General features: G+C 44.0%; 1 protein-coding gene across 2 annotated transcripts in view; it reads left to right on the top strand.

Moving 5' to 3' along the window:
- SLIT3 (slit guidance ligand 3) overlaps positions 1-13,639 on the top strand; it is an 810,414-nt gene that overhangs the window by 395,115 nt on the left and 401,660 nt on the right. The window contains exon 5 of one of the 2 annotated variants that reach the window (XM_061616804.1): positions 5,265-5,336. The exons of the other annotated variant lie outside the window; for it this stretch is intronic. Coding sequence (XP_061472788.1) covers positions 5,265-5,336 — 72 coding nt within the window. The remainder of the gene's footprint in view (positions 1-5,264; positions 5,337-13,639) is intronic. 2 annotated transcript variants of the gene reach the window in all.

Here is a 13,639-nt window from a genome sequence, read left to right as displayed (position 1 = left end):
TTCCATGGAGCAGAATCGGGGTGCACAGATGGTTGTAAAGGAAAGGAGGAATCGGTGAAAAAATGTCACCCTTCTGTTCACAGATGTCTGCTCTGGATCAAAGAGCATTCCATGAATGGAAAAGCACTGTTGGATACAACTTTCTGTTAGTAATGTATGGAAAAACAGTATGTGTGCCTAAATAGCCATTTCTTTTGCGGGAAATATGAATATTAAAAATAAATTCAGCAACCAAACTGCAATATGTTACCTCTTTTATGACCAACTAAGATCACATCATCTTTCATGTTTTCCAGAATTCTTCCTGAGTTAGTGTTGAACAAGAAAAAGGGTTGTTGTGGGGCTGGTATTGATGTGTGAGTGTGTGAAAATGTTGACAGATGCTCTTTCTGCAATATGTTAGTCTTAATACAGTCTTAAGGACATTTTTCACAAACTATGTTTAAGGATTGTGCCCAGCATGTACACTTTTTCTTTGAAAATGTACACTCTTTGAAAATAAGCAAACACTTATTTGAGTCTGTTTCTAGCACTGATTTTGTAGCTGATGAGCTGAAGAAAATTCAGAGCTATTATGATCTGCTGCTGCTGCTGCTGCTGCTACTACTACTACTACTACTACTACTATAACTTCTTTAGGGGTTTGAGAGTGTTGAAGAAGCTGAGAGCAATGCCGTCAGGACTCCCAGCAGGGGCACCCAAGGCGGAATGGTCAAAGCTGAGACACCGGACTAAGATGCATCCAAAATCAGAGGAAGGCAATGGTAAACCACCTCTGAATACCTCTTACCACAAAAACCTTATGAACAGAGTATCCAAAATACAACACGAGATAGTGCTGGAAGATGAGACTCCCCAGGCCAGATGGCACTCATCGAGCTATTAAGGAAGAACAATGGAGAAGTACAAGTAGTGCTGGGACTAATGATGCCACTGGGTCAAAGCCGAAAGGAAGCCCAGAGGCCGATGTGCACAGATGCGAAAGGAGAGTCTGGAGCTGTACGAAGTACACAATAAGAACATGGAATGTGAGAAGCATGAACCAGGGAAAGTTAGAAATTGTCAAGCAAGAAATGGAACGCATCAACATTACAATACTTGGTGTGAGTGAATTAAAATGGACGGGAATGGGACACTTTCAACCAGGCAACTACAAAATATTTTATGCAGGAAATGAGAAATTAAGAAGAAATGGGGTTGCTTTAATAGTGAGAAGTAATGTAGCAAAAGCAATTAGGAGCTACAACGCAAGGTCTGAGCGAGTGATATCAATGAGATTAAATGGGAAACCTATTAACATAACCATAATCCAATTCTACACTCCAATGGCAAACACAGAAAAAGAGGAATTGGAGAGATTTTACGCAGAAGTACAGGAAGAAATTGATCACAAACCAAAACAAGATGTGATGATAATCATGGGGGACTGGAATACAAAAGTAGGGAACAGAGAAAAACTAGAAATTGAGGGGAAATGGGGCTTAGGAGATAGAAATGAAGCAGGAGCAAGGCTTATTGAATTCTGTGAAGCCAATAATTTGTTTCTTATGAACACATTTTTTGAGCAGCCGAAAAGACGACTGTACATGTGGAGATCACCAAATGGTCAATATAGGAATCAAATTGATTATATAATTGGTAGCAGAAGATGGAGAAGTTCCATACTTTCTGTGAAAACAAGACCAGGAGCGGACTGCGGTACAGTTCATGAACTGGGGATGCAGTAATTATCGAACTATTGCCTTAATATCCCATGCAAGTAAAGTAATGTTCAAGATCCTACAACAAAGGCTCTTACCATATATGGAGCGAGAAATGCCAGATGTCCAAGATGGATTTAGAAAAGGAAGAGGTGCCAGAGATCATATTGCAAGCATACGTTGGATAATGGAATGGACCAAGGAATTTCAGAAGAAAATCACCCTGTGCTTTATAGATTACAGCAAAGCCTTTGACTGTGTAGATAATGAAAAACTATGGAATGCTTTAAAAGAAATGGAGGTGCCACAACATCTGATTGTCCTGATGCGCAACCTATACTCTGGACAAGAGGCTACTGTAAGGACAGAATATGGAGAAACCGATTGATTCCCAATTGGAAAGGGTGTGAGACGGGTGTATTTTATCACCCTGTTTGTTTAATCTATACGCAGAACATATCATACAGAAAGCGGGACTGGACCAAGATGAAGGAGGTCTGAAAACTAGAGGGAGAAATGTAAATAACTTAAGATATGCAGACGATACCATACTATTAGCAGAAACAGTAACAATTTGAAATGAATGTGATGAAATTTAAGGTAGGACTACAGCTGAATGTCAAGAAGACTAAAGTAATGACAAATGAAGATTTATGTAACTTTAAAGTTGACAATGAGGACATTGAACTTGTCAAGGATTATCAATACTTTGACACAGTCATGAACCAAAATGGAGACAATAGTCAAGAAACTGGAAGGCTAGGACTGGGGAGGGCAGCTATGAGAGAACTAGAAAAGGTCCTCAGATGCAAAGATGTATCACTGAATACTAAAGTTAGGATTATTCAGACCATGGTATTTCCAATCTCTATGTGTGGATGTGAAAGTTGGACAGTGAAAAAAGCGGATAAGAGAAAAATCAACTCATTTGAAATGTGGTGTTGGAGGACAGCTTTGCAGATACCATAGACTGCAAAAATGACAAATAATTGGGTGTTAGAACAAATTAAACCAGAACTATCACTAGAAGCTAAAATGATGAAACTGAGGTTATCATACATTGGACACATCATGAGAAGACCTGATTCACTAGAAAAGACAATAATGCTGGGAAAAACAGAAGGGAGTGGAAAAAGAGGAAGGCCAAACAAGAGATGGATTGATTCTATAAAGGAAACCACAACCATGAATTTACAAGATCTGAACGGGGTGGTTTATAGCAGATGCTATTGGAGTTCACTGATTCATAGGGTCGCCATAAGTCGTAATCGACTTGAAGGCACATAACAACAACAACTTTGAACAGTTGAACAAATAGATACTTGTTTACGTTGGGTACTGCCTCCCTAATGACTTCAGAGAAAGTTGGAGAAACTGCTGGCATTTTTCAGAGAATGAAGACTTGTTAATTTGACCAAAATAACATGACTTTTCTGTGTTTGGAGAATCTAATGGCAGCCAACCAGCTCTTAGAGAGTCTTTAAGAGTTATTTGGAATGGGCAGCAACATAAATGCACCTTGCAACTGGAACCTCTACACTTCTTCAGTAACACCTTTAAGATGTCCGTTTGACAGAGTATAAGATTTATTTATGAAATCAGCACAATATCCTGGAGATTTGTTGACATTACAGTGTTAGCCAGAGAACAGTACCTCACTAGAAGATAAAATGAATGCAAGTTCCAAGCAGATGTATTTATTTTACTGAGGAAGATTAATTTCCTGCAATCTCTTATATTCTTGGAAAGACAGAGTACAGGGATAAAAGAGATATCAGTAATATAAATTATTTTGGTCTGCTACAATACTAGAAGCATTGATTTAAATTACAAATTTGTTACCTTTTCACTCTGCCTGAAGTAATATAAAAATATAATATAAAACAACATATTATTCAAGGACAACTTTTGGTTTTCATGTGTTCTCTTTAGGTGAATGCTTATCTGTTTAATCCACTTCTCTCTCTTACTTTGTTATGATTGTTAACTCTTCAATTTTGATGTTTTTATTTTAAACCAGTTGCTGTCTCTTTGAGTGGTACATATCATATCATACAGTACTGCATTGTGGTCTTTGACAACGGACTCCTCCCCCTTTCCCCTTGTAACACAGAATAAAGATCTGCCAGAAAGCAATTTAATATTTCAGTATCAAGTAGTGAGGGGATAGGAGGGGATAAATGGAAGAGGAAAATACTTTTCTAATCACAGTTTCAGAATTTGAGAAAGTCAAACATGTCTTTTAGAAAACAATGCAGTATTGTGTGTGGCCATTTGTGTGTCTGCCTGAGAGAACAATTTCACTACCGAGAGGAATTGGTGTAGACTAGATGACTAGTATAAATTGAATTAGTCTGACAAAGACATTTGGGGTAGGGGTCGAATGGACCATCACACTGATGGAAAACAGAAGAAAGCCCTTAGTGACACAGCTTGACCTGAGATGTCAATGTGGGTTTTCTGTGTGGTGCTCTCATTCAGAGTAACAATGCTTGTTTTTCAATAAAATCAATTTGGTGGAGGTTCATGGTACAATACAGAATTTACTTTAAAGGGAGGGGGAATTTCATGGGGTGCATTCTAATGGATACTACTCAGTTGAAAAGTCTGGCCTTAGGATGAACAATGTGTACATTCCTAAAAAAGCAAAAGTATCGAAGTTTGGAGGTAGTGTCCTTAAAATCAGTGCACTATCTACTGATTTTATAAAGACTAAGCTTTCCTGTTGCTGTTAAACAGTTTTTTATTTAATTTGGCAGTGCATTTTAATTTACTATTTTGTTCTTTTTATCATCTGCTCTTTATAACTGTATTAGCCTAAAAAAGTTGGGGAAAATGCTGGGATTTCACAAAATATAGTTATCTTTTTAAAAGGAAGAAAACAAGTCATGCTTCTTTAACACTTTCCTTATTCTTCATGGAATATACTGAAAGTCTTAATATTCTTCAATTTATATTTATTGAAACCGTTCTAATCACTTTGATCCTACTCTGTTCTGTACTCAGATGGAGGTGAGATAAGGGGTTATTGATTTTTTTCCACAAGGCTGCAATACACACTTTTAATAAGTGCTATACGCATATACCTGGAAGCAAGTATGATAGAACTCAGTGGGGCTTGCTTCCGAGTAGATATGTATAGGATTGCATTACACATTATTTTATTTTTTTGTTGTCTTTGTATGCTATCTCTGGTGTGTTCCTCTACAGTTAACTTTCTAATATTTCATTGTTATTATATATATATTAAAAAGTTGTACAAATTTGAAATATTCTTTCAACATCAATGAGGGTAAATTTGGTGTAATATTTAACTCAAAACATAGGTATAGAAATTCATAGCTCCCCTAGCTATGATATCGCTTAATAGCCACATATATTTAACATATATGGAAATGTTAAAGTCCTCCCAGTAATCACTTCAACACTTAACTTGTTAAAATACAATAAATGTGCAACTATTTCTATCAATCAGAGTCTTTCTATAGCTGTGAGCATTTATCTATGCCAATATGTGTCTTCAGTCTGTTTGTCCCTAATGAGTGTGTATTTTCTTTTGTTTAGGGACTTAAGTGAAAACCAGATTCAAGGCATCCCAAGGAAAGCTTTTCGAGGAATTACTGATGTGAAGAATTTGTAAGTGTTATCTGCAATACAGTTTGGGCTGCAGCTAAATTTCTTATATGATACAGTTCTTAAGTATTTGAGGGCCAGATGTATATCACATACCTAGAGATTATTGGCCCACTTTGAATTATGCTCTCATAATAGGGTTGAGCATATGCACACTCCTCCAAGATTCCACTGTCTTTCACACGAGTCTTTAGCAGGTAGACTGCCTCAGATAGCAGATGTTTCCGTTAAAGGGAGCAAATTGAAAATTAATAAATATTAATTAATATTGGATGTTTGAACATATAGTATTGGAATGAAATCTTTTGGATTTTCTGCCCAAGGAACTGCATTGTCTTGGGCTGTCTCATCTTGTGACTACAGAAAAACTAAGGCTGCAAGCTGTACCTACTTACCTGGCACTCAAGGACTTACTTCTAAATAAACATGAATAGGATTGTGCTGTTAGTGGAATGTCACATCACATACTGCTGTAACGGAAAAAGTCACATGGACTGCAAATTCAGCCCAGTGAACCATATGCTGCCATTGTCTGTTCAAGTAGTAATGGTTGTAACAGTATTTATAGTTCTCTTTTTCTGAATTTGCAAAATAATTCAGATACAATATTCCAGCACAGTAGGGCCCCACTTTCCGGTGCTTCGCTTCTTGATGCTTTGCTAATGCGGCGGTTTCGAATTGTGTCCATGTTCCATATGTTTGGCGCTTGTTCCGTTTTTGCGGTGGAAAATTCCCAGAATGCAGAGAGACGGCAAGTGCACAAATTGATGGTGCCTGATGCCCTTCTCGGACTCAGCTATTGAGCACGTTGTCAGAACTTGGAAACGTTCTTTTTTTAAACTTCAGTTGGGCTGATGGGAGTTGTAGTTCAAAAAAGAAACGTTTCCAAGCTCTAACGACGCACTCAGCAGCTGCATCTGAAAAGGGCATCCAGTGCCATTTTATTGTCGAAGGAGGCGGCGGAGGGCGAGCGAGCGCATGAGCGAACAGGCAGGGGGAGCGTGAGCAGGCAAGGGGGGATGAGTGACGGAGGCGGCGGAAAGCGAGCAAGTGAACAGGCAGGGGGGAGGGTGAGCGGGCAAGGGGGGATGAGTGAGGGAGGTGGCAGAGGGTGAGCGAGCAAGTGAACAGGCAGGGGCAGGGTGAGCAGGCAAGAAGGGGGATGAGCGAGGGAGGCGGCAGAGAGTGAGCGAGTGAACAGGCAGGGGAGAGGGAGGGAGGGCAAGGGGGGATGAGCAAGGGAGGCAGCGGAGAGCAAGCAAACAGGCAGGGGGAGAACGAGCGGGCAAGGGGGATGAGCGAGGGAGGCAGTGGAGAGCGAGCGAACTGGCAGTGGGGAGAGCGAGGGGGCAAGGTGGGCAAGGGGGGATGACTGAGGGAGGCGACGGAGAGTAAGTGAACAGGCAGGAGGAAGGGGAGTGGGCAAGGGGGAATGAACGAGGGAGGCGTCAGAAGGCGAGTGAGCAGGTGCAGGCAGGTAGAGTGAGTTTAAGACTATGTTCTGATTTGCAAAGTAAATAACAGACTATAATTTCCCCACTCACAGATTTATATTCCAGTAACTGGTACAAATAATGGCTAGAGTTTTGGCCTCTGCAATTGGAACACTTTCTTGCAATTAAAAATATGCAACTGCGTGCAGTCCATGAAATCTATAGAAGTGTGCTTAAAAGATTGCTTTGGAATGTTGAGCAGAAGAAATATTTGTATTCTTGTAGCCTTTGCTAGTCAGGACGAATCTTTCGGCAACAAATTACTTAAAAGCCAGACTTGTCACCCTTGAAAAATGGATTTTCCCCACTGCAATGCTGGCCTTAATCTTTGCCCCATCACCCTCCACCCAGCAAAATTTCAGATCAGTAAGGGATTAAATTGGACTTCAGCTAAGTTTAAATATATTAAAAGAAAGTTACAAATAATAAGGATGGCCAGGTATGCATCACCAAAAAAGAGGAAATGCATCACCGAAAAAGGGCCATAGATATGCATAACTATCGTGTGTACTAATTTCTATGTTTAGATGCAAATTTAAAAATTATAATTGTTATTTAAATTAAAATGCAGTAGAACTCGCCGTAGTGGGAATCACTATGACAAGGTGACCTGTGTCTCTGGTCAGTTTTGCTGCCCAGATACTAAAGATACTAAGTGTTGATGACTTCAAGGCCCCTGCTCTCCCTTTTTTATACAGCCACGAGAGTACAGCATGAATTTTTCGCATTCTGCAATGTTAAATTGTAAATACCCCCCATGCTATTCTGATCAGGGCCGGCTCCAGGAATGCCGGGGCCATTGGGCATTAGCTTGCCCTGGCCCTCGGTGTGTGAGAGTGTGTGTATGTGGGTGTGCGTGCACATGCGCGGGGCACCCCCCAACCCCCACCTACCTGTCTCCTGTCTTTTACCATTGCCCTTAACAAAGATGGTGGCCGCGGTTTCCCTAAGGGGATGATGCCTCTGCTGCCATATTTGTTGATGGCATGTGTGTGTGCTATGCGTGTGCATCTCTGCCATCAACTAAGTTGGCGGCAGGGGCTTCAGTACCTTAGGGAAACCGTGGCCACCATCTCCGTTAAGGGCAATGGTAAAAGACCGCAGACAGGTAGGTGGAGGGGTGGGGGGACATGGGAGGCCCATGTATCGCAGAAGGGGAGTGGAGGGGTGGCTGAGGGGCCCCCTGCAGCTCCAGGGCCATTGGGCCAGTGCCCAACCTGGCCGCCCTTTAGAACCGGCCCTGATTCTGATGCTTCTCATAAGCTCATTTCAAAACAAAACCTTACAAAACTTATAGTCCTGAACTCAGAAACACTTGCTTAACAACCCTCTAAATTTTCATGGCAATACACAAGAGTCAGAGAGAATTGAGAGTTCAAAGTGTAAAAATAGAGAGAAAAACCCAGACCCCTTTTGGACTTTTTTCTGTCAGAGTTCTCATAGTTTGTTGAAATTAATTAAAAACCAGCCATGTTCACAGAATACCTGTAATCCTATTACTGACATTGCCCCATACTCTGACCTTCATCTTATGCAGTTTGAAAGTTTCAAAAATGCCTGGCTGATTTTTAATTAATGTAAGAAATTAAGCATTGAACTGAATGATAAGGCCGGGCATACTTAGAAAGAACCAACTGTCAGCATTCTAAAAGCCAGACTCACAGCTGCTTGGCTTACCTAATCAGGGGGCCACACCCACACCAGACCTTTATTTCACTTTAGACAGTCATGGCTTCCCCCAGAGAATCATGGGAAGTGTAGTCTGTGAAGGGTGCTGAGAGGAGACTCCTATTCTCCTGACAGAGCTCCAGTGGCCACAGTGGTTTAAGAGTCAGCCACTCTGATTGAAGGTCTGTGAGGGGAACAGAGTGCCTTCAGAGTGAGAGTCTGTACCTGGCAGAAGGCTGGCCCTCCCTGGGTGTGAGACAGGAGGGGGAGCAGATGGGCCCTGTGTGAAAAAGTTTGAATGGGTGTGAATGTTCCCAATCCTCGCAGAGGCCTACTGGGATAATTCGCTCTGGCAGGCTTTGTTGGTCGGCTAGTGTTGGGCCCATATTAGGTGTTTAGGAGGAGTCTTAGCACAGAGGAACATGGGTGATGCCACCCCAATTTCACTGATTACAGGCAGAGGGAAATATAGCCATGGGGATGTGGTGAATTACCATAGAACGCGAAGGCATGGCTATCTGCACCTTGTTCCTTGCTGCCACTCCTCTCATGGATGGGTTCCTCGTTGCTCATCTGCTGTGCCCACTGGCCTGTGTGTGTTGTTGTTTAATGCCAGATTGTTACATAATAAGACCACTCTCATCCATGACTTGATTATGGATGAAGGTGCCAATTTGGTGTGCATTACCGAGACTTGGGTGAGTGAGCTTGGAGGAGTTGATCTAACCCAACTTTGCTCACCTGAATACACGGTGCAGCACCAGCACAGACTGCAGGGATGGGGGGGAGTAGTTGCTGTGGTCTACAGAACTTCCATCTCTGTCACCAGGAAACCACTCTGTCTTGGAGCTGGCTGTGAGGGCCTGCACCTGGTGTCAGGCTGAGGAGACAGTAAACTAGGGTTGCTGCTGGTGTACCACCCACCCTGCTGCCCAGCAGCTTCTCTGACCAAGGTGGTGGAGGTCATCTTGGCTGTGGCGTTGGAGGAGCCCAGAACAATAGTGCTGGGGGATTTCAATGTCCATGCTGAGGCTGCCTCTAGTGTTCCGGCTTGGGACTTCATGGCCTCCATGACGACCATGGGGCTGTCTCAAGTTGTTATTGGCCCAACACATAGGGCAGGGCACACCCTCGACTTGGTTTTTGCTCCAGATGGAGGAAGGGGTGGTCTGGATATGGGGGGGTGGATGTCACCCCATTGTCATGGTCAGATCACTTCCTGGTGAAGTTTAGACTTATGGCTCCGATCCTTCCCTGTAGGGGTGGTGGACAGATTAAGATGGTCTGCCCCCGGAGCCTAATGGAATCTACTGGATTCCTAAATGCCCTGGGGGAGGTCCCTGTAGATAGAGCAGGTGACCCTGTTGAAGCCCTTGTCACACTGTGGAACAGTGAGGTGCGCCGGGCTCTCCACATGGTTCCCCCGAGCGCCATCTTCGGCACTGTAGAGCCCGGTTTGCACCTTGGTACACTAGTGAGCTAAGGGCAATGAAACAGGCTAGAAGATGGCTGGAGCGCAAGTGGCAAACGACATGCTGTGAAGCTGATCGGGTACGAGTAAAACATCATAACCGTGCGTACTGTGTGGTGGTGAGGGCGGCAACGAAGGCCCACTTCTCTGCCTCCATCGCATCCTCAAGTAGCCGTCCAGTGGAGCTTTTCCGTATTGTCAGGGGTCTGTTGACATCAACTCCAGGGAATGGAGTCTTAAACCCTTTGGCTTAGGTCCAGGCTATTTGTCAGACCGTATCTCCCTATATGAACTTGCCCAGGCCCTGAGATCTTCAGGAGAGACCCTTCTCACGATCCCAACACCTTCACAAGTGCGACTGGTGGGGACACGAGATAGGGCCTTTTCGGTGGCTGCCCCTAGGCTCTGGAACTCCCTCCCTAGGGAGGCAAGAATGGCCTCCTCTGTGCAGTCTTTCCGCCGACAGCTAAAGACTTTTTTCTTCCGGCAGGCCTTTGGAACTGAAGGCTTTAAGGGTAGTGACTGAAGAGGATGCTGTATGTTGTTGTTTTACTTGTATGCTCCTAAACTGGGTTGCAGTATTTTAAGAGTAATTGGTTTTAACATCTTAATAGTTTAATCCTGTTTTAATGCTGATTTTATATGTTTATATGTTTTATATTTTTATAGGTTCTTAATGATATGTACTTATTTTTATCTGGAAGCCGCCTTGAGTTCCAGTTTGGAAAAAGGGCGGAGTATAAATAAAGATAATAATAATAATAATAATTTGGAGGCCCACTGTGAATTGTTTGCAAGGCACTTTGAGGGTAAAGTTGCTTGCCTCCGTAGCAGTCTTGATGCCCCATCCACATCTACTGTAGTCCCCAAAGAGGTGGCCAGTGTAACGTTTGCTGCAACTTCTTGGGAACGGTTTCAGTTGATGTGGCCTGATGATGTGGACAAGGTGCTTGCGATGATGCGGCCAGCAACGTGTCCTCTCAACCCTTGCCCTTCTTGGCTTATTAAAGCTTGCCGAGGGGGTCTGACCAAGTGGATTCAGGATGTGGTCAACACATCATTGCAGGAGGGAATGGTTCCAGCCGCCTTGAAAGAGGCGGTGATTCGACCACTCCTGAAAAAGACCAGCCTGGACCCATTGGTTTGTGACAACTACCGACCGGTTGTTAATACCCCCTTTCTAGGGATGGTGATTGGGAGGGTTGTGGCGCAGCAACTGCAAATACTCTTGGATTAAGCAGATTATCTTGACCCATCCCAGTCTGGATTCGGGCCTGGTTATGGGACTGAATCGGCCTTGGTTGCCCTGATGGATGACCTTTATCAGGAGAAGGACAGGGGGAGTGTGACCCTGTTATTCTTACTTGATCTCTGAGCGGCTTTTGATACCATTGACCATGGTATCCTTCTGGGCCGACTTGGTGAGCTGGGTATTGGAGGCACTGCTTTACAGTGGTTCTGATCCTATCTCCAAGGTCACTCTCAGAGAATAGCATTGGGTGACTGTCTTTCGGCCCCCTGGCAGCTGTGCTGTGGGGTGCCGCAGGGTACCATCCTGTCCCCCATGCTGTTTAACATCTATATGAAGCCCTTGGGAGCAAAGGAGCTTTGGAGCGAGGTGTCAGCAGTATGCTGATGATACCCAGCTCTATTTCTCCGTAACATTTGAATTGGAAGGAGCCGTGCAAGCCCTGGACCGCTGCCTGCACTCAGTGGTGGGCTGGATGAGGACCAATAAACTGAATCTGAATCCTAGCAAGACGGAGGCGCTGTGGGTTGGTGGTTCCCGAGTTCAGGTAATTGGTCAGTTGCCTGCTTTGGATGGGGTCGTACTCTCTCTGAAAGAGCAGGTCCGTAGCCTGAGGGTGCTCCTGGATCCATCTTTGTTGCTAGAGGCCCAGGTGACCTCAGTGGCTAGGAGTGCCTTTTACCAGCTTCGGCTGGTGAGACAGTTGCGGCCATTTCTGGACCGGGATAGCCTGGCCACAGTTGTCCATGCACTGGTAACTTCCAGCCTGGATTACTGTAATGTGCTCTATGTGGGGCTGCCCTTGAGGTTGGTCCGGAAGTTGCAGCTGGTGCAAAATGCAGTGGCAAGACTGCTCACTGGGACCATTACCAACGCCATTACCAACGCACAGAGGAACTCTAAGGCTCTCCTCTCGTTTTTTTACATGAAGGGAGGGCAACATGTCCCCTCTGCTATACAAGTTTTTGTGGTGAAAGTCATTTCCCAACTGCTGTATGGTTCCCAGGTAATGGTCTGCTCCAAATACTCCTCCTTTGAACCTGTACAATCCAAATTCTTGAGATCTATTCTAGGTATTCCATCTTGCGTTTCAAACAATGTTTTGCGCCTCGAAGTAGGGCTCCCCACATCGAGGCCCGTATAAGGAAGTTCAAGGTTGGGTATTGGTTAAAACTGTTGTTCTCTCCTGTGGGCCTGGGTCCCCTTGTTCTTTCTGATGTATACCTATCAAGCTGGAAAAAATCACTAAACAGGAAACTTTTAAGTCTAGGTTTTTCTCTCCCCGCCATTTCCCTGCTAGGCCTCACCAATGCGAGACAGGCCATCTTTCAACGAATTTTAGACATTGGCTACTAAAACCACCTCTCCCAGATAGGGTCCAACCTTGGCCCTATTCACACCACCGGGGCTTTTGTTCCAGCATATTATTTAACTTCTCTTCCCACCTCTCGGCTCAGAAAGGCATTTCCACTGGCGAAGCTTAATGTACTAAGAACATAAGAACATAAGAACATAAGAAGAGCCTGCTGGATCAGGCCAGTGGCCCATCTAGTCCAGCATCCTGTTCTCACAGTGGCCAACCAGGTGCCTGGGGGAAGCCCGCAAGCAGGACCTGAGTGCAAGAACACTCTCCCCTCCTGAGGCTTCCGGCAACTGGTTTTCAGAAGCATGCTGCCTCTGACTAGGGTGGCAGAGCACAGCCATCATGGCTAGTAGCCATTGATAGCCCTGTCCTCCATGAATTTGTCTAATCTTCTTTGAAAGCCGTCCAAGCTGGTGGCCATTACTGCATCTTGTGGGAGCAAATTCCATAGTTTAACTATGCGCTGAGTAAAGAAGTACTTCCTTTTGTCTGTCCTGAATCTTCCAATATTCAGCTTCTTTGAATGTCCACGAGTTCTAGTATTATGAGAGAGGGAGAAGAACTTTTCTCTATCCACTTTCTCAATGCCATGCATAATTTTATACACTTCTATCATGTCTCCTCTGACCCGCCTTTTCTCTAAACTAAAAAGCCCCAAATGCTGCAACCTTTCCTCGTAAGGGAGTCGCTCCATCCCCTTGATCATTCTGGTTGCCCTCTTCTGAACCTTTTCCAACTCTAGAATATCCTTTTTGAGATGAGGCGACCAGAACTGTACACAGTATTCCAAATGCGGCCGTACCATAGATTTATACAACGGCATTATGATATCGGCTGTTTTATTTTCAATACCTTTCCTAATTATCGCTAGCATGGAATTTGCCTTTTTCACAGCTGCCGCACACTGGGTCGACATTTTCATCGTGCTGTCCACCACAACCCCGAGGTCTCTCTCCTGGTCGGTCACCGCCAGTTCAGACCCCATGAGCGTATATGTGAAATTCAGATTTTTTTGCTCCAATATGCATAATTTTACACTTGTTTATATTGAATTGCATTTGC

Source organism: Rhineura floridana, chromosome 3 (assembly GCF_030035675.1).
Source record: "Rhineura floridana isolate rRhiFlo1 chromosome 3, rRhiFlo1.hap2, whole genome shotgun sequence".
Taxonomy (NCBI): Eukaryota; Metazoa; Chordata; class Lepidosauria; order Squamata; family Rhineuridae; genus Rhineura; species Rhineura floridana.
The sequence above is the reverse complement of the archived record's forward strand: the minus strand, read 5'-3'. Positions and strand labels throughout refer to the sequence as shown.